This window comes from Melospiza melodia, chromosome 2 (assembly GCF_035770615.1).
Source record: "Melospiza melodia melodia isolate bMelMel2 chromosome 2, bMelMel2.pri, whole genome shotgun sequence".
NCBI classification, from domain to species: domain Eukaryota; kingdom Metazoa; phylum Chordata; class Aves; order Passeriformes; family Passerellidae; genus Melospiza; species Melospiza melodia.
In genome coordinates, this window is record NC_086195.1 from 16,596,291 (window position 1) to 16,623,931 (window position 27,641).

Consider the following 27,641-nt stretch of genomic DNA (forward strand, 5'->3'; position numbering starts at 1 on the left):
CTGTTTTTGAAATGGAGCTGCTGTAATCCCTTCTAGGTAGCTTTTAAAAAATTATTATTCCATTGCACTTTTATTTTGATTTTTTCTCATGTTTGAATACTCATAAACTTGAATGGAGGAGATGTGCAATGGATGAAAAAACATATTATGTTGTTTTTTCTCTGCTGGATGAGGAGACAACCACTACCTGAAACTCTTCTTTTTATGGTACTTGTAGACCCCTATTAGGTCAGCTACACATATTTCTTAGATAAACTACTAAGTGGGCAGAGTATTTTAGTTTCTCATAGTAAACCATAATCTTTGGACCTTAAATATTATTTGCAGGTCTTGGACTTCAGTTTGTCAACAAATCTGAACTAGATGCTCTCTCCTTAGAAGTCAGTTTATCACAGGTGTAGGCATAGAGAAACAAACACTCATTTTTGTATTTGTCTCTGCACCATTTTGTTAATAGAGAAATTTAAAGCTCTGAGAATAAATACAATCCTCTTTACATATCTGATGTGTAAAACATGAGATAATTCAGAAGTGTTGTGTAACAAATGTAAATCAACACCAGAACCAGCCTGTCCTCTACTCTGTAATTAATGCTCACAGGAAAACACAACCAGGTATCCACTGACAGTAACCACTGTGAGGAGTCAATTTACCAGTGGCACTACAACATGAAATCTCTAGATTACACCAGTTATTTATCATACCAATCTAAATAAATATTGTAAGCTTTGATATTTCTCTAGTAAATTAGGGTATTTCAGCAATAATGTCCTGCTATACCTGAATGAATCACTGGCTTCAAAAATTAACATTAGCATTTGTAACAGCAATACATATAGAAAAGCTAAATAAAACCACAAATGAGAAAGATAATTAACAAAATTATACAGTAAAAATGACATCAGACCATGTAACCAAGGACTAAAAACAACGAATGAAATTTTAACTTTGGAGATGATTTTTCCATTCTCACATTTCAATACTTTAAGATAATGGTATTCATAGCCCATTTTTTCAAAGTACCTTGAAATATTCAGCCCTTCTGAAAAAAAGCCCCTAACAAAATCCCCAGACAGTACAGGACAATTAAATTAATAACTGCAAAGAAACAAACAGAAGACAGAAAGCAGGCCACTGCCCCACATGAGTTAAAAAGAGAAAGGTAAACCCTCAAATAAGAGGCAATATTTTGGACTAACCCTATTAGAATCTTCTGTACAGTCTTCTCGTGATGAGCCAACAGACCTGGTGAGTGACTTATGCTGCACCTGTGGAGATAACAGTTGCAGGCTGTTTGCTCTGGCTGCCATCCCTTGCCCTACGCTTAAGCCACCCTCTGAGCCCTTTGACCTCACTCTGTCCCGGCTCACATACATAGAGTGTCTATGAGGGCGCTGCTGGGAAGAAAAAGGACTGGTATAACCTAGACCATAGGAAAAAGATTCATGTGGAGCAGACAGAGAGTGGGAATGGCTTCCATCCATGTGATCTGGCAGTTTTAACTCCTCCATTGTTTTGGAGTGTCTGGTCGGTGGCCTTCGAGTGTCCAGGGTGCCCTCACTGCGGTTGTTCCTGGCCGACGGACTGAGCATAGTTCTGTTATCGCTGTGCCGGGGAGCGCTCGGGCTCGTCGGAGAGTTCAGGTCCATACAGCTGGATGGAAAATACCTACTGGTGTTTGGCTCTGCAGCTTGGGCCCTGGCCTCAGAAAGGTTGCCCACAGATTTAGAGTCTGTCAGAACTCCATGGCTCTTGGACTTTGTCCGATAGGAGGGACTCTTAGAGGACTGAGGGATGGTGTCGATGTAGCTGTGGCGACTGTGCTTGTCGCCAGGCTGCAGCGTCCCCGTTTTGCTCTGAGAGGTTTCCATAAAGGAGTGCCGGTTCTGCTGAGATCTGGTGTTAGACTTCAGGTACTTGGTGCCTGAACCATCAGAACTTTTGGTGTCCACATTAAAATCAAACTCTGTTTTTCCCTTTGGTTCCTTTGGGCTGAGCAAATGTGGCATGTTATTATTGGCTATATCCTTGTTGCCAGATCCAGGTGTGTTGCTTGGTTTTTTTGCGTGCATTGGGCTAGGGGCAGGTCCAGGAAGGTTTCCATTTAAAAAGCTTTCATTTGCTGGAAGCCCCTCTTCTCTTGGCCCACCAGCCCCTAGTGGCATATCCTTGCTGTTTGATCTGTGGTGTGACTGCAAAGCAGAACTTTTGCTGGCTTGATTTCTATATTAAAATGCATAAAGAAGCATTAATATATCAGATTACTTATTCATGTATTAATAACTTCAAAAAAGTACACCCATTTCAGTTGCCATTTAAAACCAAAAATTTAACTGCAGTAAGATCAAATATTGCCAACTAAGGCACCAGAAGGTTCACTAAAATAACAGATTTGCAAGTGTTCGTACATAGTTGTTTCTGGTTATAATCTGATGGCAAACTGTGCTTTGGTTAATGATTTTGCTGACAAAACCCCTGAAGATATCAAATCTAATAATAGAAATTCCAATATATATTTGCACATTTATGCATGTGTGTATGATGTGAGTACATTGCTAAGTGAAGAATTACATTATAAAAATTAGCTGCATATCAATCGAAAAAATCTTAAATACACCTGGCATATCAAAGGAAGGTAGAACAATCATGTATGTCAGCACTGTCAAAAAGCCCTGATACAATCAATGCTCCAGGCTATCTTGTGCATTCCTGGTTTGGAGGAGGAGGGGAGAGGAAAGGAGGGGAAAAGAGGTTATTGTTGAGATGGAGTAAGCCTGAGCTAGCCCTGGAACACCAAACCCAAAACCAGGTCTACCACAGGAAGACAGCTTTTGTGGAACTTGGCACTATCCCAGTTTTTAGTACATTAACTCATTCCAAAGCTGCAGCTGAAAGGCTCTGCAACCAGACTGACTTGGTGCAGAGCTACTTGGTTGTGTCCTTATCCTCTCCTTCCTAGCTCTTCTGGGTTGGGACTACAGGACTGAGATATGAGTTGGCTCTGCAATACCCAAGACTGATTTTTTTTGAGCAGGATTTATTATCTCAGATTTTCTGGCATTAAAACAGTTCAGCTTCTGGATTTAGGCAGGCACTGCAATAGCCAAGACTGAACAGTGCTGGAGCTGTGCTTGTTTGCTTTGATGGACCTAGGCAGGCTATGAGCAATTAACTTATTTCTGTAACAAATCCATGATGTAACTCAGATATATTACCTAGGGTTGAAATAAGAGCTCACTGTACCTTTGTTGATCCTTTTGTTAATTATAATTGGATAATGCTGGCTGGTTTTATACCTAGGATTTTTGTATTAACCACTTGCAGTGATCTCATAATCTATTTCATTACAGATCCTAAAACTTAAGCAATTTTAATGGCAGTTTAAAATATTTTCCTGTTAACAGCAAGTGTATTTTTCAAAATTTTAGAGACAGAGGAACGTAGTATTTTCACTAGGCAAGACTTTTGGACAAGTTTCCAGTGGATGTAGGTCTTTCCTTCTGATGCCATATGTCTAATGGTAAAACTTCTACTCTAAGCATCTGTAAAGGCAGCTAAAACTTTTTGGTGTCTATCTTTGAAAAAGCATAGATTGTGAATGTCATCCCAAGTCTTAAAATAGAGGAGCAATTTTTTTAATCTCACAGGATAAGCTAAAGAAAAACATGGCCAAGATTAAAAGCCTGCATATAGAATATTAAAATATTCTGCATACTTCAGAGAGTGACCTTTATGAACACATTTATCAGAGCAATACCAAGAAGCTTTTTGTACTGAAGTATTTCATCCAGCAGTAAACCTGGCTCATTGAGGTATGAAAATTAAGTGGCTTCTCTCAAGCTATGTGGGTCCAGCAAGCGAGTCACTGAGCAAGCATATCCTGCTATGAGTCTGAGGTCAAATAGACTAGACACAATCCACAACTGCAACTGCAAAAAAATTCTGTTCATCTCCAATTTGGAATGTGATCAATGTGCACAATTTTCAGGACATTTAGCTGCTACAAATCTGTGTGAACTTTAGCTTTTAAATATCAAAATCTTGGACAGATTTGTACATATACAGCAGTGGTAGCATTCCAAAGAAAAGAGCATTCCTTTGGAATCTTGGGCATCTTCCAAGCCACAAAATTCCTATTGTTCAAGAAAAAGGCTAACATTTTTTTAAGGTGGATCAGCCAATTATTTTTCTTTGTCATACACAGAAATGGCTTCAACATTGTCTCTCTCTTTTTTTTTAAAGACACATGCAGCCTGATGCAGAAAGTAAGCAAAAATTTCATCTTATGTAGGTGTAAATACTACATCTGCTTTCTTTACTCAGTGAGGCAACACAGAACAGCACACATATCTCAGTGTGCCTATGCTGTCAAACAACCACTTTTCTTGTAGGTGATGCTGTGTATGAGCAGGACAACAACTCACTCACTGGCAGAGCAAATGTCAGTGGTAACAGTGACAAGACTACATTTACCTGTTAGATAAAGTGTTGCTGTCTCCATGGTAGGGTTTTCTCTTAGCTGACCGTGAAGGTGAACTTCCACAGCGATCCAAGAGTCTTTGGGTTTGAAACGAAGGGTGGTTCAAACATTGTTCTGTCAAATATCTATCTGCTGGATCTAACTTCAGTAAGTTCTTTGAAAAACAAATGCCAAAGTTTAAATGTTAGTATCTGTATTTACATTAGCAAAAAAACCCCCAGAAACCAAAACAAAAGACCAAACCCAAACCAAACCGAAACAAAAAACCCACAACAAAATAAAGAACATTACTGGGTAGTTTTTTAATCTCCAGAGTTTCTGTGATTAGATGTCACTGCTAGAATAATTTCATGATGCATTAAACTACATATGATACAAAATAAACACATATGCGTTTATTTATATAACACCATATGTGTTATATATTTATAATTTTATGCACACATATGTGATAGTATGTTTAAAATACAAAGATATCTAAAACTTTTAAAATATGTTTTATATCTATCTATATACGTTTTAAATATTTTTATTTTAAACATATTTTTCAGGATAAACCTTACAACATTATTTTGAATCAAAAATATTAAGTTTACCAGTAATAAAATGCTGCAATGAAACAGGCTTTACAGACAACTATATGGGAACATTCTTATGCAAAAACAAACATTATTTTAACATTTAGTATTTTTAAAAATACACAAATAAAAGAGTTCTGTTTTTAGCTTATAGAGTTCAAGTCCACCCATATTTCCAAAGAATTCTCTAAATTGTTTACAATACATTCAGAATAACACTTGCCTTATAATTCTGTTAGATCAGTTGTGATTCTAAATAAAGACATTTCCTGACACGTAGAAAATATTTAATCACAAAACTTGAAAACAGGACCTTGAGTATTTTTGGGAAGTTTGAAAGGTTTCTTGCAGGAAAAGAGCAATACAGAGTTTACACTGGAATATTCAAACATGCATGACTGTTAGCAAGGTTAAAAGTTTGAATGGCTATTAAGTAAAAAAACCAGCCACTTCTTAAGGGTTGTATGTATTTAAGAGAGGAGAAATCAATGTGTGTGTCTATGCATACACATGCATAAACACACACACACACTGCATTAACACCATATTCAGCCACTCAACCACAAACTGGCTTTCCCTTCACAGGATCTCTATACTTCAAAATGGCAAATGCTCAGGAAACAAAGCAAGTGAGCAAACTCCTATGCAGTTTGGTCATACAGTATGCAGCACCTTTCCCTTCTCACACACTGTACTCAATGATTACCAACTTCTTTCCCCCTTTTTTTCTGGTGCTCATCACTACAGTGCCTCAAAAGGCTGAACAAACATGAGGAGGAGGCCACATGTGATTCCCACATTCCCCTGCAGGACAGAGGGTGTCCAGAGGCTTCTCTCAAATGCCTACATTACACAGGCTGGATGACAGGCAAGGAGAACTGGAAGTCCATAGGTTATCACAAGGCTGGGAATCTGCCTGGAATCACAGAGAAGTAGTGGGACAGGGCTCATGGCTGAGGCATGGTCACTGATGGGTACAACTGGTCTCAGATGGAAGGGGATGGACAGGGAGAAGAGTGACACTCCATAAAATTGGCTTCCTGGATCATATCCAATGTCAGCATGGAACAAAAGGTTTATCCATGGACAATCTCTAGGTTGGGATTAGAAGGGAAAGCAACATTTGGTACATTATGATGGGAGTTTGTTACCAGCAATGCATTGAAGAGCATGAAGGTGATGAAGAGGAAAACTCTCTATAACAACGAAAAAAAGCCTTCTGGTCACAGATCCTCATCCTCAGAGCAGACTTCAGCTACCCTGACACCCAGCCTGTGTACATGCTCCAGGAGATTTCTAGAATTGGTGGAAACTTCCTAGTGCAGCTGCTGGAGAGGCAAATTAGCCAAGGAGGGGACTTCAGTTTACTGGAGCTGCTGCTCAACAGCAGTAAAGTACTGGTGAGAAATCTGATCAGAGAAGACACTGAGCTGTAGCACCCATGAGATGATTACAGATAGGACTGAAAGAAGAGGTGGGAAGGTAAACATCAGAGATAAGACCCAGGACTTCAGGAAAGCAAATTCCATTTTCTAGAAGGAATTACCAGGCATAATCTCCTGAAAAACTACCATAACAGGAAAGATGTACAGGATAGCCATTGATTTTTACGGAAAATTTATTTCTGAGTTCAGGAACAAAACATCTTACTGTACAGAAGACCACAGTCTTTTTCAGAGGTTCAGGATGGCTAAACAGGGAATTTCCTAATAAACAAAAATGCAAAACAGGGAGTGGGTGAGAACCAGAGTGATGGACAGGATACAAAGATGGACTATAAAAGCAGGGTATTAGCATAAAGGTTAGGCCACTCTAAAGTCCAGCTAAGGCAAGTGAAGAAAACCAAGGGTAAAAAGAAAGGGTTCTACAAGTGTTCTCTTTAGCAAACAGCTCAGAGGAAATGCATGTCTGGTGCTGAATGGCAGAGACAAGTGAATGGCAGATGATTTAAAGAAGAGAGTCTCAATGTCTTTTATTCCCAAGTCATAACATGCAAAACCAGTTCCTAACTCCCTAATGCTTGCAAACCAGCATGGCTTGTGAAGGAGAACAGAGGACTGGAGCAACAACAAAGCAACAAGGGCAAATTGGTGCCTCATCATTAATCTAGTCCAGAAATGCTCTCTAAATATGTTAATAACTCCCTACTTCAGCTGGCATGAGTTGAAGTGTGAGTTACTCAGTAATCTAGTAATCTGACCTGAGGTCCCTGGGAGTGCAGATAATGAGGAGCACAACAAGTGTGGACATGTGTCAGACTGTCCCTTGTCTGCAGAAGAGACAGGCACACAACAAAGTATGTGCAGCATTTGCAACATGTAACTTAACCACAAGTCCCTTCTGTTCTCTGGTGTAGGCGTCTGCACATGCTTAACAAGGCTCCAATTCCTGAATGAAGAAATGCAGATCAAACACAAAATATCCCCCCTACAGAATTCCTGACCTTTCTCACCTTGTAGGCAGAAACATCAACAGAAAAGATGAAAAGAATGAAATTACTTGGAAACCTGTGCTTCCCTAAAACTCAAGTGCTTCATTTCACAACTTTGCAAATTTTAAATCATAACAAAAGAACCTAAAAGACACTGAAATATTACATAAAACTTAGGATAAAATGAAAATAAACCCTCCCCCAGTAAATATTACGATGGTCTTAAGACTGATCTTGACATTTCTGTTCTGCAATATAAACTACCAGATCTTGAGCTACACTAACTATGAAAAAAAGTTTCTGTGAATCAGAAAATAGAGGAGAAAGTATAATACCAAAACAAGTAATTATATGCACTGGAGTGTATCATATTGCAGACTCCTTGAAACAAGATAAAAGCCATGCTGACTCTCTTCATAAGGCAAGGAGATCAAAGGGATTTGAACTGGCTGTGTTGAAGAAGAGTAGAGCAAATTTGGTGGATTTCTGCTGGCTACAGCAATACTACTAAAAGCAAGTAAACACCCAAGTATTTCCCAAAGCATCTTTGTTTTCCAAGGCAACTGGTGCAGAGGGGTTTGGGATCACACAATTCATTCAGAGTTGATTAGCCATATCCACACTTCATGTGTGTCCCATATTGCCTTTAATTCTTCGGTGGTTCTATGATTATAAACCTAATTTTGGATACCATGATTGCTTTCTTCAGCTCACTGGGGATGAAATGATGTGAGGGTTGTACTGCAGCTTACCATGGCAGTAATTTTATAGTACAGTAGTAAGGACAACCACACGTGTTCCATACCAGGAACACAGCACAAATGCAAAGCCCAATGTTTTTTTGGGGAATGAGCTTCTCCTGATCCCCCATAAAAAGAACTCTCAGGACCATACCCTAGTTTGGCCATGTGTAACTAGCTGACTTGTTCCAAAACAGGACTGAAGAGTCAACTAACATATACACCATGTACAGGTGACAGCAAGCAGATTAAAGATTTTGGATAAAAATCCAGAACTCCGGTGTGTCAGCTTTGTTTTTGACAACTGTCCACATCCTCACACTTACCCAACAACAAATGGAAAACAACTCAGGGCAGCCCAATACTCTGTGGATGTATCTAAATATGATCACACTCCAGCAGTCAGTGCATGGATGTCAGTGTGGATGCACAACCCTGCAAAGGATGGGGGTGATGCTTTGTCTGGCTACATATTCCTTATCAAATCAGTTAATATTGAACAGACTCTCCTGGCATTTGCAAGGGATATTTTCCTGATTCCTAGGAAATACCAAGCCTTACCACAAACAATGGTGGAATTAAAATATCTCAAAAAGGGAGGTCCCAAAGTCCTTCTAAGATGCATTATGTAAGAAGAAAGGTAAAAAGTGACTTGTATATATTCGTACATATCACAGACAGAAAAAAAGACATTTTCCTACCTTCATAAGATCAAGCAATACACCACTTAAAATTCCCAAGTATCTTCTCTCTAAAGACTGTGGATGATTGACTGCTGGAAACTGTAAAAAATACATTGTAAATATACTGATCATGAAAACAAGGTAATGAATGAATAAAATGCTTAAAAAAATAGAAACTAGTTAATCAAGACGTGTAATTAATGGGAACCCTAAGCACTGAAAAATTCAGTTGTTTATGAAAACTATAAAATATTATAGTGAAACAAATAACTCTAGATGTGTGGTAAGCATCTAGTCAACCAAAGAAAGTATTCTTGATTGTTAGGGCAGCCAAGAAATCATTCTCAAGTGAGAAATAATCAACCTATTTTTTTTTTTTTTTTTGTGGCACTATGATTTACAGGAGGTTTAAAATAGATTCAGAACTAACATAAGTAACATATTTATTTTAAAAAAAGCTTAAAAATGGCTCAAAGATAATTTGAGAGTGCAAATACATTACTACTCATTAATAATATTAAACATTAAACTAAACATTACTAAATAATACAAAACATTAACATAATACTAAAGATTAATGAACAATTTCCGAGTATTTTTAGTGAAAAAAGGCAAAAGCTCAAGGATTTGAGTTTCGGGGTTATTGCTGTGGTCATGCTGCTGGCAACATCGTGAGAAGCAGTGCACACTGCTGGGGGCATCCATTAGTTGTACTGGTGTTACTTTTCATAAATTACATCTTGTGAACTTTGAAGAAAAACGGAAGAACATTAGTTTGAATGCTTTTATTCCTAAATAGTCTCTGTATTTTTCTTTTGACTTTGCTTTATTTTGAAGTGGTTTACCAGCAATTGAGAATTTTTTAAAGTTCAAGTCTGCTATATTGAGCCTCAACAGTGGCTTAGGTAAAACAAGGTTTTCACGCTTCCTCCAATTTTAACCTTAACCAAATTGTAAAATGTTTGTGTCTTCCTGTGGAGTGACAATCATAAAGAAGCTTTTATATCTATAATGATCAGGGAAACAGGAAAATGCGCCAAAGCCATGCAAACCACCAGGGGCTTGTCACTGTAATTGTTCACATTCTTCATGTAACTTATTGGTGGAACAAATATTTATAGCCCTACATTGCCACTCACACTTTTCTGTAAAGTCATGAGCCTATTGGTAGTTTCTGATCCCATATTATTTTACTTCCTTATGTCTTCAACATACCCTGGATGTTTTCCTCCTCAAAAGAATTGAAGAGAGATCACTAAATACTCCCTAAACCTCAGGAGCAAGGAAAACTGTGTTTATGTATGGAAGGTATGAGTAGAAAGAAAAGACAAGTTTGCAAATGTGCATTTGGATCCATGCTGGAGTGTTTGAAGAGAATTTTTTTAAATCCTATTTTAAAATATGGTAGTATTCACTTGGGGTAATGTAGAAATTCACGAAGTCTAAGCATATGGACAAAAAATTTCACATCCTGGGCCAGTTTCTATCTTGAGAATATCCAGCACCAAGCTTGTAAGTAATAATTGGCTTACCAATATATAAGTAATAAACAGCATACCTACTATCTGCTCTGCAACAGGAAATCTTTCACTATAAGCACTACATTCAGAAAATTGAGCTACATTCAAAAAAAATGTACTTTTAAGGCTGTCTTATAGGACAGGATAATTTTTTCCCACTAATTAACTAATGAATGTAATATTAAAAAAATGGTAGGTTTTTTTTACATTTAAGCCATTATTCAGACTTTACTTCAATTCTAAAAAGTGCTCTCTATGAGAAGCCATGGGGCCCTGTCCACATCAGCAGTATCCTGACTTTACAGATGGGACTAAGAAGGCAGGAACATGTCTGAGGCCAAGCACTAAACCACTGATCCAGGATGAGAACAGAGACTCATAACTCTGAACCTTGTGCTAATCACATTAGTCTGTGCTGTCTCCTTGAATTATTGTATTTTAAAGCTACAAAACAAAGATATTTCATCTTAAGACATCACAGAGCATTTATACAAACAAGATTACCCTGCACAATCAGAAATGCTGTAAAATGATGTTGAAGAGGCAATAATTTACTTTGCTTACAATTTTTAAAACATTGTTTTCCTGAGAAGGGGTTATAAATTTCTCATACAAAAATACCATCCAACCCACTGTTTTAAACAGGATGAAATTCAAACAGGACCTTGGAAGAAATGCTTGTCTAATAATTTTTTTAAACCCTCCACTCTTGAAGGGTCTACAAACTTCAACAAAATCTCTTCAGAATTAGTTATTCTTATACCTAAAATAAATACCCTAACACCTTAAGCCAACTCTTTTCTTATCACTATTAGCTAAAACAAATTTTTGGCAACTTTGAACATGCTTTAAGAGAACTAGGTCCCCATTCCTTCCCTTTCACATTCTCACGTTTTCTCTATCTCAGAGCAAAACTCAAATCTTGAGTCTTTAGCACAGATCAGGTCGCCTAAAACCTTCATATGTCTCTTTGTATGATTTACACAACTGATTTCAGAATATTACCAAGATCATAAACTCACCTTTCCAAGCAACATGCATCAATAAAGAAAGGACAACCAAAACTGAATTATGAGGAAACATGAGTACAATCACTGACCAGGTACTGTTAAAAGTAACAGAGCTATTACTTACTTATTGATCCTGGTATTTTGCCATATTGCATATCCCAGCTTGGGTAGAACTTCACACTAGTGGGTCTCTGTCATTATATTATACTGGCAAACCCTTGAAGGGAACAATGCTGCCAGTAGGAAGAGCTTTTTTACTCAAGAGACTTACATAAACTCTCCAGGAATGTAAGTCAAAAGGCAGAAAGCTCTTCTGCCATGATAGCAGCATCTGCAGCTCAGATTTTCCCAACAAACTAGACAGCAGTTATGGACAGCAGTCTTGAATTTTCCACATCCTGATCTTACACAGTAGGGGGATAAAATATAAGTAAATAAAGGTAGTATAGAAAATAATCTTACCCACTAAAGAATTGCAGCTGGGTTAATTAGTAAAGATTAGGAGCAGGCCTGATGTTAACAGGCCACAGCTGTAGCCAATAAGGAGAGTGTTATAAAAGAGTGGATTGGTTGGCTGAGGGAAACTGGAGTCAGTTGGCTGCTGCGAGGACAAGGAAGAGTCAGTGCCTAGAGGAGATGCCTACAAGAAACATCAAGGAGGTACAATATTCTAGCAATATGGAACCCTTGTAATGTAATGACAACATTACAGAGCTTTGCCACTAAACTTTCCAGTGCAAACCTGGCTGGGCAATGTTAGATTGGGTATAAGAGGTAAATTGCCTGCCAAAAACATCAAAGAAATGAAACAAAATCTTTAAACAACTTTTAAAAAGAACACAAATGTACTTACAATACTCACTTCTGGTGTAATCAGAATTTTGCTTTGACTTATGAATGCCTTATAATCTCTACATCCTATACTTACCCAGAAACGTAGGCAGCAGATAACGCACAATGTAAATGTAAAGAACCTTTGCAGCACCTCACACAAGTAAATAAGAAAAACAAGAAAAAAGAACAAAGCTTTCCCCTACCCGCAAGCCGTGGAAGCGTGGGTTGCTGTAGAAGAGCTTCATCTGCTCGGCTGGCAGCGGGCCCAGCACCTTCTGAATGGTGAAGAGCTGGTCAATCTCGCTCTCGCCAGGGAACAGCGGCTGCCCGTCGCTCAGCTCCCCCAGGATGCAGCCTACAGACCACATATCCACAGCCTTGCCATACGGGGCTCTGCCAAGCCAAAAGAAAATGTTTGTCACCCACTGCCACTGCCTGCTTACTGAGCTGCTTCAATCCATTGGCCATGTTCCCCATGGCACTCCCCCTCACAACACAGAAAAACAAACTTTGTTTTTAAGAAACTACCTCAAAAACCAAGCCCTCTGTTTCTGCCCCAGATTTCCTGATGTATCTATCACTGCTTGAAAAGGCAGGAGATGGATTCTCAAGTGCCCCCAGGGACCTTGTTCTTTTTGAAAAATCTTATATACAAGAATAATCTTTTTGACTACAAAGCATTCTCCGCTCACAGTTAAACTACTGCTAACTTCCCTTCTCTCTAGAGCTCATGCCTGCACTCTGTTCCTGCACTACATCTCTTGTTTGATTGTGCTTAATAGGTGGATGGGCATCCTGGGTCTGGCCACTGGGAAAAGAGAAATAAGAAATCTTTATATCAAATTTTAATTAGGGAGAAAACAGAGTTCTCCTGAAAACTATTTGATAGAAAAACAAGTGAGGAAGGAATGAAAGCATCATAAAATAATTCCTGTTTGGGAACAAAGCCACAGGCTGGGGTTTGGGGAGAGCTCTTTTTTATACACTCAAATTCTTGCTTGCTGAATTCATAAAAAAAAATTTGTAAACACCCATATTATTCCAATAATGTCTTTCAAATGTTTAGATTTTCAACAAAATGACTAGGGAATGCTTTTCATGTCAAAAAAAGGCATATAAATTAAAAATCTGGAACAAAGATTGAACTGAAAACATATTTCACCGAGTCTCTTCTTTTTGAAACTTGTAATCCAGTAACTCAAACTCTGTTTCAAGAGATTTAAGTTACAGCTGGCTTGCCTTCTTCTGGAATAAGACAGCACCAAGAGTTGCAGGTGACAAATCCTATCCTAAATCTGTGTCCTTTGCTCCTTCCTTATATTGCTGATTATGATGTTTAGAGAAAAACATCAAAAAATAATAGTTTGACTTCCCCATTGATTACTCATGATTATTTACTCCAATTGTGGGGAGGACACTTGGACAGAGGAACAGTAAACCCTTTAGGTGAAGATGAGAAAGCATTTCTAGCTCGACAATAGCCAAAGTGAAACAGCTGCAGGACCCTGTGGCAGCTGAGAAGGCTGAAGTAAGGCACCAAAACTTCAAGAACCACTTGCCTTAGAGAATGTGCCATGAGACACTGTACTCCTCTCACAACAACCATCCCAAAATGAAAACTGTGCCCCACTGGAAGAGACTGCAACAAAGAACCACCAGAGGCAAAGCAGACCATGTCACAATTCTCATGTACCAATACGGCTCAGTGGGGCTCATTATTTGTTTGGGGTTCATAATCCTGCACGGTGGCTCCCTGTGGATTTGCTGAGACTCAGTGTTTGACCCTTCTAGGGTGCTGCTAGTCCAACCCACCCACCAGGTCAGAATGACTCAAAGTAAGGCCCAGCTTGTCTTAGTGTACAAGGCAACACAGGCAAAAAATGGACTTCAAAGCCAAGGCTCTGCAGGCAAAACAGTGAGAGTACAGATAAAAATCTTCCCCTTTTATTATGACAAAAACCCAAACACATCTTTGTTTGCAACTCCTTTAATACACAGTTTTCTCCACTAAAATGTGAAATGGGGAAAAGGTTGCTGTAGACTGGGGTAGTGTAGAACAAGCTAGGGTTACAAATGAGGGATGGGCTAAAACTCCTTTGAGGCATGGACCATTACCTTTCCTTGCTCTCAAGAACAAAGGAAGCTGAACTACAGTTAAGAACTTTTCACTATTAGTCTGTAGTCAAACTAACAAATCAGAAAACAGCCATTTCTTAAGGCAGCACGACCTGCAACGTTGTTATTTGAAAAGGCAAACTCAAGACTTCTTTTCTGCTGATTGTCAGGATCAGTCTGGTCAGATCACAGCAGACAAAAAAATGCCAAGAGTGACATGGCTGGAAAAATGAAAATAACTCCTATAGCACAGACAGACCATACCTGAGAAGCACTACAGTCTATGCCTGCACTTATTAGATTCTCCAAAACATGTTTTCATCTAGTAATTTAGAATACTTTAAAATCTACTGGCTTTTAGCAATATTTTGTCATCAAAGGGTACAGAGTACTCCACTAACAGCAGTTACCTGAGGCTCTCCAAAATGAGTAGATTTTAGATGTTCTGTGAATAATTATGGGGCAATTTCTTTCGTCTCCTGAAATTTAAGTCTTGAATGTTATCACTAAACAGAAACCTCTCGGGGACACATTTTCAAAATTGAAAAAGTAAAACTGTATTTGTTAAACTGAATGTAGTTAATAAACCCGTGAAGAGTTCTGAATATTAGATGCTTATAAAAATGTGGTAAATGTAAGGAAAGGGGGAATGGGAAAGATGAATGCCTGGGAAATAGAACAGGATTGCCAAGAAACAGGCATCACTTTGCCAGAAAAACTTGGCTTTAAAAACATACACCAGCACAATTGAAACATTAAATAGAAAAATCCCCTCCCTTTCTCTACAAGCTAATCAAACAGATTTAGTCAACTACAAACAGACATAATTCGTGCTAAATTTCCTCTGCCAACAAAACAGTTTCAGAAAATGCAGGTCAGACTAATACTATGTCTGTCAAGCTTTTCATGTCTTTCCTCCTAAATCCTCATTACTACTCGAGACAGAAAAAAATCTAAAAAGGTCAAAATTTATGCTATTTTTCCAAGTTGTTTATTTATACTTATAAATGTACATACACACTTCACTGGAAGCTTTACTGTTTTCTCCAAAAAGTGAAAATTTGAGCCTAGAGTTTTTTAATAGCAACTTTAAGATACTATTATGCACACAAGAAAACAACTGCCAACAAATTTGATTAAGATTAGCACAGCTCTGGGAACACTGGGATGACTTTATTGACAGAGTAATTATTACTTCATTATTCACCTGTTCAAAAAATATCTAGCTCAGTGTTAATCAAATGTTCCAACAAAGTCTTGTTTCCCAGGAGCACTTAACGTGGTGCTTAAAGACTTTTAGGAGTGACCAGAAATGTTTTGAGTCATCCCGTGGCTAACAGTTCCTTGTTTTAAGAATACGTATATATAAATACACATGCACTGTATATTGGAATTGTATTCTAGGAGAGCATTCACGTAGTTTAAATTAATGCTCTGTTAAACTTGACTGTAATGGGAAGATCACATATCACAGATCTCAATTTTTCCTCTTTCTTTGCCCTTGAATTTGTTAATTTAGTATCTCATTAATCTGTTCATTTAGTATTTCATGATTTTGTTCATTTAGTATCTCAAAATCTGTTTTACCTTGTGAGACAGTAAAATGCTCATTTTACGGATGAATAAAGGAGCAATACTAAATCTTCTGGCTACTCATGTGACTAATACTTCTGCAGTCAATGCAATGGTAACTTCTCAGTGCTTTATTAAAATGATTTACACAGTATCCTTCAATAAATTCTTCCTAACTAGTAAAAAGCTAGCACCTTCCTTTTTGAGTGACTTCAGCAGGGCTGGCAAAGGGTAACTACAAATGAAAATCACAGCACAGAATCATAGGAAGTTTTAGGTTGGAAGGGACCTTTGAAGATCATTCCATTCCAATCCCCCTCACCTGGGCAGGGACACCTTCCACTAGATCAGGATGCTCAGAGCCCCATCCAGCCTGGTCTTGACACTGCCAGGGATGGGGCACCCACAGCTTCTCTGGGCAACCTGTTCAGAGCCTCACCACCTCTGAGCAAAAAAAATTTCTTCCTAATATAGTTCTGACACAAAGGATGAAGATAACAAGGAATGTTGCATTGTGAAAGCTGTACTGCCATTGCTATGTGATGTTCCCACAGGGCTGATGGAACATTCCGGGCTAGAGCACTACCATGGAATCCTCTTCTGAAAGAGCTGGGGATGGGGTGCAGGAGCTGAAAGTACATCCTTTATAATTCAGCTTAATGTTTTGATCAGTTAAACACTGCTTATCTCAAGACAGGTCAGTATGTCAATGATTCATCCTGACTTACTGGAAATGAACAAAAATTAATGAAAATCTGGAAGCTCTTGAAACCTTGCCTTTAAATCAAACTCAGTTCTCCACAGGCAAAGCTTACAAAAGGTGCTGAAAACCCCTATTAAATCAGTAGAGGTTTATTATGGCAGCTCTCAAAGTGTTCTTACCCAAGCAGGAGTTCAGGTGAGCGGTACCATCTGGTAGCCACATATTCTGTATAGTTAGCATTGCTTCCTTCAGAGAGATTCCGAGCAAAGCCTGTCAGAGAGACAGTGAGAAAGATTGTATCCCATTTTAAAAACAATATCTGTATCAAAACTGATTTTGGCAGGAAGAGGTCATGTTATTTATATAGAAGCAAATTGTTTACAACCCCTGCTGCAGAATGATGTCTCCAACAACTGCTTGTCTACTGAAATGCAAGCTTTTATTGATGCAACAGTGAAAGTCAGCATGTCTGCATATTGACTCCCTTACTTGTGTGCTATCTCACAAGTCAGTGGGGTTTTGCCATTACTCTGTATGATATTCTGTAATCAAAACAGACTGATAAAAGTTAACTGTCAGTATGCCATGTCAGCTATTGAAATATTACACTAAATTTCACTGAGGTGCTGTTTGCAGAAGAAGATTCATAAATTCAGAAACATTACACATGCTTGTGTACTAGACTCTTCTGGTCATTGATCCTAACTACTACTGTCTTTGATTTTTTAAACTGATCAAAAAATGACATATTATTCTCATCTAAGGACATTCCCTCCTGGGCTTGGCAAGGAAAATTATCATCTCCTCAAAACTGCAAAATGCAGGAGTCTAGGAAAACCAGCAATACTGTTTATATCTGCACTTGGCTCACTCCACATGTTTTGGCTTCCCAACTGCTTTAGTATCATATTCACAACAAGATTCTTCATGAATTAGGATCAGAAAGAATGTCCAAATTAACTTCTTTATCCACATAATTTTGTTAAGAATTTTTAAAAAAATTAAAACATATACTTATTTGCAATTGTACCAAAACTTCCCTACTGTCCTAAGGTGTACAGTTATGACCACTGGCTGACAGACAAGTGTCTGGAAAATCCATTTGTAGGAATAATTTGAACTTTTATTTTCATTCTCCTCCATTCATTAAAAGTCTGCCAAGCACCACAATAATGTTACTGAATTTTTAATGTAGAAGTACTCCAGGACAGATATTGGCACAATTTTCAAAAAGTATCAAGTCTTACTGTTTTCAAATAAATTATTAACAATTAGGTGAGACAGACAGACAGATCTCAGCAGCAAGGCTCCACATGTGTCAGCTCCTCACTAAAGCTCAAAACTGAAATGCAGAAGCAGCATTTCCAAGATGCTTTCTTATTGGGATGTGGCAGTAAAACACAGTTCAAAATTTCCCTTCAGTGAAATCACTGTAAATCTTTCCATTATTGCGTGATCAATGAAGAAATAGTAAAAATTCCGAAGTGGTGCAGAAGAATAAGGCATAACTTTATTTACTGACTCAGTAAGTGCTACTTAAATGCAATACATGTTTTTCTTTATATCTGAGTTCCTCTGCAGAAGCTGCCAAAATTGCCTTTTCCATTCAGCTATGTTCTGTAAGGTTGTAATTTAAAAAGTTTTAAAATTGCTTTTAGTATTCTGAAAGTGCAAAGCTGAGCATGAAGAAGCCCAATTCCACTCACCCCTGTGGAATACTAATTTACTACAAGATGAAGTAAAAATTTGGATGCAGATTATTATTATTATTAGACTAGTGACCATAGAAAACAATTATAAATTTGTTAATGACATAGGTTACAGCTGTTACTTTTTGCAAGATACCTCTCACTTCAAGTGTTAGTAAAGTAAAAGATGGGATGAATATGATGAGGAATGGATATTTCAAAGCTATTCAAACATAAGAATTCATATCTGTTCCCATAAAGTCCAATGAACATAACTGGCGCCGCTGCAGAAAAGGTGGAACGGATTTTTTTAACTTCTAACATGGGGATTGATTGAATTTTGAAATATTACTACATTTAGAACTGCTTAGGCAGCCCCATTTCTGTTTCAAATTACAAGCTATCTGATTAATCTTGGCAGTGGAAAATCTTTCATTCATGTGTTCAAAGAACAGAAGGAAGATAATCAGGAGCTACACCGAAGAAATGGGACAGTCAAAATGTGGGAAACCCCAGGCTGAAAGGGGGAGGGGAAGAAAGGAAAAAAGTTGTAACATAATAGAAATAAATATATGTGTTGATGTAACACATGAATCTGGTAGCACATGAGCTCCTGTGCATCAGAAGAATAAACAGGTGAAAGTTTCATCCTCCTCCTTCCAGGTCAGTCCATTTGAACTTGGTCATAGACAGGAGCTATTATGTCCAGAAACAGCTAATGTAGCCTGAAAAATCAACCCCTAACTTTACAGACCAGGTGCTGCATGGATTTGATGTGGCAAGATGATGGCAAGACAGAAAGCAAAGTTATAACTGTGAGCTTCAGTGTCAGCTCCTTACTGTTGTGTGATGCCTTTTCAGATTAAATCTGCCCTGAGCCCATGACACCATGCAGAGAGATGATGGGCAGAACTAACAGTTCAGGAAAACACATCTTTCTATGGGAACAATTATTTCTGGTTATGATGGAGTTTGCTTATTTTTTCATCTTCCAAATTGTGCTGAGGTATCAGGAATGTAGAAATAAGAGAAGGAAGCTAGGGAGATTAGATCAACTCTACACAGCAAGCAGGAACAGATTAGAAGATGAAGATAGGAGGAGATTTGGGTGAGAGCAACTATGAAATCAATAGCATTTGCAAAGGCATCATGCTGTACAAAGAAAAAAGCAAGATCAGAAATTTCAGGAAAGGACTTTAAACAACTCAGAACATGGTAATAGAGATGTCAAGGAAAAAGATGTAAGAAAAAAAAGGAGGAGGTTGTCACTTTCTTATAGAGTAACAAGGTACATTTAAGTTAGATACAAGGTAAAGCATTCTAATCTTAATGACATCTAAGTACTTTAATAGATGCCTAGGAACACTAGGGAACCTCTATTATTCAGAATTTTAAGAATATACTAAGCAAACACCTGTCAAGAATGACACAGACATTCTTAATCCTTTCTTTGAGTAGGTGGAAAAACTAGAGGATTTCTTGAGGTCTTTTCCAGTCCCTTGTTTCACGATTTCTATGCTTACACACCATAGAGAAATTAAGAGGTTGCTAAAACAAGCAATTTTGAAGGCCTGGTGTTGAAAAAGCAAAACACGCTAGTCAGAAAACTGAATTATTTCCAACAGTCAGATGCATCTCCTGTAATCAGCACTTTGTACTGTTCTCTTTTTCCACTTCTATTGGCAGAAATGACACCCACACAACATGTGTCCAGGCAAACACAACAACCAATCTCAATTTTATTTAGCACGGTATGTACAGAACACATGGCACAAAGATTATGAAGAATTATCTCATTAAAAATTTATGATCTTTTCTGTTCAAACTGGTTTTGTCCAGTGGGCTATTGCAAAGGGAGGCATTATTCTTTTCTTTGCATTTGTAATCACATGAGGAATGTGACATTGTACCCGTGTTCCAAAACATGAATCGAGCAAGGTAGTCAGACAGGATATCATAACATGCTACAAGGCAAATCCTTACATCCTAATCTCTGCACGTTCAGGAAACACTTGTGGTTAACACCATTCTGACATGTACTTTACAGTAATAGCTTAACCTACTAGCAATTACGTCAATTAGTAATAACACTAAAAAATTAAAACTGATTCCATCTTACAAGAGTTCCTCAGAATTTTAAATTCAACTAAACCCGCAAGGCCAATTAAAATTAAAACTAACCCACATGCACATTAAGAACCACAGAAATACCTGTAACAGTTTTCCTGCCTTGATATTATGCTGATCACTCTGAGTACACTGTGACTGCACATCTTTTCCAGCAGCAGAAAGAGAACGTGGCTGGAGCACACAGAAAGCCAACAGACCACAGAGAGCACCACTGCTGGCAGAAATCACACCACCTCTATCTGTGCAAAAACTGACGTCCAAAACATGAGCATACCATTCGTCTGGCTTTTTATTTTCCTGCAATTCTGGTGCACAGTGGATGCTGACACAAGTTCCCATGCAGAGATCTGTCAGCTGATGCCATGTGACAACTCTAATGGCATTATCTACAAGCAGGGCCATCCCTCACCCAAAAACAAGGAGGGAGGGAGGGTGTGGGGTGTACAGCTCCCACAAAGACCCACTCCTGCTCCTTACTCCCACTGGCTTGTGCTGAGGTTAGCCCAGACTGGGCATGCACTGTGCAGGGCACAGCCTGTGCTGGTTGTTCAGCTCTGCACAGGGCAGTGGGTTGGTCCCTCAGAGGGGTTTGCTTGGCAGGGGTGGCACCCTGATAATCAGTGTAAGGTGAGGGAGGGCAACCACAGCTGTGCAGACAGGAGGCCTGTGGGTGCCAGAAAGGCAAAGGCACCAAGAGCACCACACAAGAGTATCCTGATGTTCTGTCAGAGCTGGGCAGTACCTTACACTGCAGAATAAATGGCACTGAATGCAAAGAACTTACATGGACTTATATAAATATTCTAAGGTTTTTCCTAGAATGGTTATTGCTTCTGAGTATTTAAGCAAAAATGCCTTTAGGATTAAAAGAAATAAGCAGCACTGCAAATGACAAACACCTTTCTTGTCTTCCTTAAGAACTATTTTCATTTATTTTGTTAGTGGCTCTTCTTTTCATTCAAAATTGCAGAGGTTTGAAATGACAGCTTTTAAACTGTTCTTACTGAAAAGTGCCCTTGAGGAAACACTATGGAATTGGCTTTTATTTACCAAGCCAAACTGTAGGCTTTTCAGAGGGAACAATATTTTATTCTGTGTTTATGTAGCATTTAGAATAAAAATACAGATTGTTGGAACATTCTGCCCTGTTGTCTTCTTGGATTACTCACGTGGGCAAAGTTCGCCTTGTACTTGGGTGATGATTTTTCAAAGCCTTACAGCTGACATTAAACAGGCATTGGTAGGTCAGAAAACATCAAAGTTAACCCAATGTGTACAGCTCTGACTCTGACCTCCAGTCATTCTGTCATTAATCACAGCTGGACATGTGATTCCTTAGTGAAGGTAACAAAAGAATCTATAAATGCACACATAACATTCCACAAAAGCCAATGGTTCAAAAAATACATGGAAAGTACAAGTGTACTGTGTCTTTACTAAACAAGTAATAATTATCTTTTCTTTTAATACACAGGCCAGATAAACCTATAGTTTTGCCAGCCTCCTGATCAGCTCATCACCTGTGCTCCTCTCAGCTGAGCCTCAGCAATGTCAAAAGCAGAAACCTTGTCTAATACAGGAAGGGAGAAATGCAGTGTTCCTATAGAGATGTTAACACAGGTATTTCACAGGGTATGCAAATTAAGACCAGAATTCTTTCAAATTAAAATACCAGCCCCAAACTTGAAACAGTAATCAATTTTGACTGCTGGAAGACTTTTAAACAGTACATACTGCAGAACTCTTACAAAATAAGGCAAAACTGCACTGCAAGAGATTTTCTTTAAAAGGGTAAGTAACAGGTATCTTCCAAACTTACCAAAGTCACACAGCTTCAGAACATCATTGTGGCTTATTAAGAGATTCTCTGGCTTGATATCTGAAGTATCAGAGTGGGTGGAAAGAGAAAAAAGCTATTAACTTCTCTCAATTTTGGACTTTGTCAACAAATATTATTTCATTATATCTTATTTAGAGATATTCATGCAATCATAAATGAAGCATTACAAGAGAAACTGCTGAAACAGCTCCCAGCAATTCAGTTTGTGAACAGGCAGAATTAATTTTCTGCCTTTTGAAGTCTTCTAAAGTGTTTCCCAACAAAATATGGAAAGATAAAATGTGCTTACAGATATTCCTGGGCAGAAAACCAATACCCATCTTTCATATTGCAAACTAATAAAAGAAAGGACTGATATTCAACTATCCAGTTAACCACTAAAATATTAAGCATGTTGTGCTCAACATTTTCAGTTATAATGATCATTTGATCTTGTAATTGTAATTTCTTTAGAAAAAGTGTCTTGCCCAGTTGTAAGCCCTTTTTCATTCCTCTATTATACATATGGTACATTTTTCAAATTACACTTTAAAACTATTTTCAGAATCATGCTGGTCTTAAATATAAAAGGCACACTATGAGAGGATTTTATCTTATTGGAAATACTAATTAAAAATGTTACTCTTGCAAAGTCACAAAGCAAAATACAATTTTATTGAATCAGGATAAAGTACATAAAACTAGATGAAGTAATTCATCAAGATGTGTACACTAAGTGCTTGAAGCTTAGGGAGAAAGTAAATATACAGAACTGAAAGTCAAGGGAGCTGGGAGGAACTGCCTCAAGAAGTAAAACAAGACTTTATTTTTAGGTTATTTTTCTTCTAGTATTCTATTATCAGATTCAAAAGTGAAATGACTGATTGCCATGAAACGTTTAAAAGAAATCCTTTTTCTTAGACACTGTCTGTTCCTGCAGTTTCAGTATGCTGTCCTTATCACTTCCCAAAGACAGTGGACAGCAAACTTTGAATGTAGATGAATTTCATTTTAAAATGATCTGGAGCCATGCAGCAGACTTAAACCCAGCCAAATTTACATTTTTTTTTTTCTGTTGATAGAAAGCAATTACTTATATTTATGGTAAATGCAAATTACTTCAAGCTGTAAGATGTTTCCCTCTAGAAAGAGCCTTATTCCATGTGGAGAAGTACACACTTACCTCTATGAACAATATCATTCTTATGGCACCAATGAATTGCTTTAATCAGCTGGTAAATGTAGCTTTTCACTTTTTCTGGTGGCACTCCATTTGGCATTTCTTCTAGCAATTCAAGCATATTCTAAACATTTAAAAGACACATCATTTAAAAGAGCTGGACTCTAGCTGCTGGAAGACAACATGCTTTCAGCCTTCTTGAAGCAACACATTTGGGCTAAAGAGCTCAGCTATGGAAAACCAGTAGTTTAACATTCAGGGAGTGAATTTTAATCATAAGCATTCTCCTAGTTGTTTTCATTCTGGAGAAAACAGTTGGGAAGACAATAATCCAAAAAGGAAGACAATAATCCTAAAAGGTGAACCACAAATATGCCATAAGTCCTTAGCAGACTGCCAGCAAACCACCTTTCCTGAAACACCTGAAGAGTCATTGAGTTACAAAACATTGCTTAAACAGAAACACCAGGTCAGGTGTGAGGCCATACAAAAAGTTTATCAAATCAAAGCATTTTGTAAATGTTCAACAATGGTTTAACACACTGCTCTCTTCATTAGGTTAATTCTGCCACTTTGACACCATGCAGGGCCACCATGAACCACCAACTGTATCTGCATATGGATGGATGTAAAACAACACAAGCATCTCACTGCAAATGAAGTAACAGATATAAAAATGCCTCACAGGGGCATAAATAGAAACCTAGGGAGTATCCTATAGCTACAGATCAGTTGTAGTGATCTTGGACATCTTGGCACTACAGCAACTATGGCCAACTATTTTGTGGATATAAATAGGAAAGAAAATAAACTTACTGTTTATACTAGTACATTTTCTCTTTGAAAAAGAACACTTAGATTCCCATTATGTTAACAGTTGTCTCTAATTTTGCACAATTAGAAGTACAATGAAGTTTGTATGCTGATTTCTGAAATAATAATGGGCAGCAGCAGTCCACTTGAAGAGAGGGAAAAAAAGTCTTATTTACTGAACACTGAAATAAGAGTATTTGGGCTATATTGCCTTGCACAACTCATTTAATTAAGGATTTGAGCATTTGTAGATTTTTCTTTAAAAGTAAATTTACCTTGTCTTTGACAAACATTTTCTTTAGCTGTAAAGTAAAATTTTTGAGGTTTCTCTTGAAAGATGTTTTAATGAACAGTAGAGATTTTGATGATATTTGAAAATATTTCTAAGTTTTGCAGTTTGGCAGTAAATACAGGAACGTATGTGCTTGAGCATGAGTTTTCTTACAAACACACTTCAAATCTGAGGGAAGGAATTTTCTGTTAAGAAACCATACTGATTTTAGTTAGATTCTTGTCCACACAGAAGGCTGTGGATCTGGATAAGTAAGTCAAGAAGTTAGTGTTACAAATACAAAACAAAATAATAGCATCAACACAGGAAGATATAATCCTACATGAAGACATTAACTAAGGGGATGATGAACAAAGGAGATTAGACTAAATGTGAATTTAAGTAATCTGGATTTCAGTATTGCAGAGTTAACATGCCCTGAAGGACACATAGTGCTCATTACCAGTTAAACAAAAGATTAGTCTACTCTACCACATTTTATTTAATTCTTTCTACTTTTCCCTCATCCAAAGAATTCAGAAACATCCTGGTCTTCAAAGAAACTATGGGTGACAATACTTAAGATACCTGAAAATAAGAAATGTTTATTTATTTCAAAGTTTAACTGAAAAGAAAGGTGAACATTAATACAGAAATGACATTATGTACAAACTAGACATGGTGCCTATCTTTATTACAAAATTATTTTATTCTGATGTAAATAATGATAGATATTGCAGCCTGGTGTTTTTACTGATCTTAACCGATTTTTTAATATATACCCCTTATCATATCAATTAAATATCTTTTAGTTATGCTGCTCTTTCAACCCACTTCTCCAGATAGTTTAGTCAAGTCAACTACAACAGAAAATTAAATATATGTTCTAAGTTGGTACATGAGCAAAGACATTTCATGTGTCTGGAACAATTACAATGAACATGGGTGAAACAAGTTAAACTTTGAATGTTAGATCCAAGTAAGATCCACCACATTAGAAATTGCTGATCTGCTGGTGGAAACCAAAACTGATTTCTGCCAAATTGTGGGCTAATATAGGTCATCTCACATTATGTAGTTAAGTTATACTACAAAATAAGTTGTCAACTTGATGTAAAAGAGACACCATTTTAGGGTGAGAAATTTTTAGACGAAAGAAAATTGACTGCAGAGGACTAGCTCTCAGCTAGACCTCAACACCACACTGGCAGGAAATTAAATGAAAATTTCAGTCAAAAGAACAGTAACTCATGAAGGCTATAGACATATTTAAACCTGCATTTTCTTTCACTCTGTGTATCTGAATACCATCCAGGTGTTTCTCTGAAGAATGCTAAATGGTTAGAATTCAGAGGGAAGGTCTACCTTCATCAGGAAGGTTGCAAAAATGACAAAAGACCAATCTGTTCAAGGTTGTTTCTCCCTGGAAACAGATCAGGATGCTTGGCAGTAGTAGGCCAATCTAAGGAAATTTTGGAATAGTTTCAAAATGAGGTCAGGATTGGAGTTAATGACAGTGGTCTTTGCCAAATCCCTCTAAGCAACTATTGATAGTGGCCTTGTTACAGAAATACACAAACAAATCCTATTTTTAACAGGGAAGGGTGGAGAAAGTTGAAAGAGATTCCAAAGTCAAAAGTCGATGATCTTGTTTTAAAAGACTACGTCAAGACTCATTACACAACATAACAGGACAGTTATCCAGCTTTACAATTACACTGGATTAAAGAGTTCAGATGGAAATTTTTCTTCAAGTCATATGTATCCCAGTCTGCATAATTTTTAACATGTTGGCATTCACAAATGGAAGAATTTTTTAAAATTAATACCAAGACATGACATAAGAACACCAGTAATCAGTGTTGCCATCTCACAACATATTGTAATAAAGTTTCTGCTGCATCTCTTTAGAGATTAGGATAACTTAATTTTTTTCTTAAAAAACAATTTTAAAGACATTTTTAGTAAGCTGAGAATATAATGGTGGCAAGGATACGACAAAGTCAACTCACTTTTTCCACATATTCAAACACTAAGTATAATTTTCCTCTTCTTCTGAAGGCTTCCTTCAGCTCCACAATGTTCTCCTGTTTCAAAGTGCGAAGCATTTTAAGCTCTCGTAAAGTGGTTTCTTTGACTTCTTCATTTTCTAGAGTGTGAAGAAAAAGTGACAGAGTAAGCTGATTAAAAAACAAAACAAACCCTCCAAGTAAAAAGCGTTATAAAGATTCATTTTGAACCACTGATTAAATTCTCTGGTTTTAGACACTACTGAGAAAAAAAAAAGATTATTTTCCAGTGTGGACTCTCTGTTTGCATACTTCTGCATTGGAAGAGAGGTAAATACTGACTGTGCTTATTATACAACCCTCACAGATTTCTCATCACTTCCATAAAGGTTTCCTGTGGCTGAGAAAGCCATAAGAAACAAATTGTTTGCATTTCTATCTTTTTTTATTATGAAGGGAAGTAATATGCTTCAAAAAAACATTCATGTGTGTGCACATGCTATACCCCACAAATACACAACATACACATTAACCACTGGGAAGGTTGTCCTCAGCAGAAACATGGGAATGCAAAATTCATCTTTGACCAATACCAAATAAATGCAGTTGATTCTGAAATAATTCTATTTTCCAAAAGCCATGAAAAATAAATTATAAGACTGAAGATCTTTTAAGTTCTGTAGGTTCCCCTCGTGGCTGTCAAAGGAAATTCAGCAATGCCAGACCAGTGTAGCAGCCACAGGAGGCAGTAGAGTAAGTACTGATGCAACGAAGTCCTGAATCTAATTCAAAGGAGTCAAGAAATCTATCTGTTTCGTTAATTAAATGTAATTTTAATTTAACTGATTTGACAATTTAATTGTTTGAAAGGTGTTCAAGAAAGGAGGAGTGCTTCACTAATGCTTTATACATGCTTATCATTAAGGGGCTCAGAACTAAATAGGTTCTAAAGGATACCAGCAATGATATGTTAAGCAAACCTGACTATTAGGTTTTATTTTTCATTTAGTAAAATGAAATCCATTAATTCAGTAAATTTGCTCATGCACATAGAAACAGTATACT

General features: G+C 37.5%; 1 protein-coding gene across 5 annotated transcripts in view; it reads right to left on the reverse strand.

Annotated features, from left to right (window-relative positions):
* Positions 1–27,641, reverse strand: part of CDKL5 (cyclin dependent kinase like 5) — a 129,824-nt gene that overhangs the window by 25,819 nt on the left and 76,364 nt on the right. For all 5 annotated transcript variants that reach the window (XM_063182843.1, XM_063182839.1, XM_063182847.1 and 2 more), the window contains exons 5-12: positions 26,580–26,716; positions 23,487–23,607; positions 22,304–22,363; positions 16,846–16,936; positions 12,480–12,669; positions 8,931–9,011; positions 4,474–4,634; positions 1,200–2,223 (exon numbers count right to left, since the gene is read on the reverse strand). In XM_063182843.1, the coding sequence (XP_063038913.1) occupies positions 1,200–2,223; positions 4,474–4,634; positions 8,931–9,011; positions 12,480–12,669; positions 16,846–16,936; positions 22,304–22,363; positions 23,487–23,607; positions 26,580–26,716 (1,865 nt within the window). The remainder of the gene's footprint in view (positions 1–1,199; positions 2,224–4,473; positions 4,635–8,930; positions 9,012–12,479; positions 12,670–16,845; positions 16,937–22,303; positions 22,364–23,486; positions 23,608–26,579; positions 26,717–27,641) is intronic.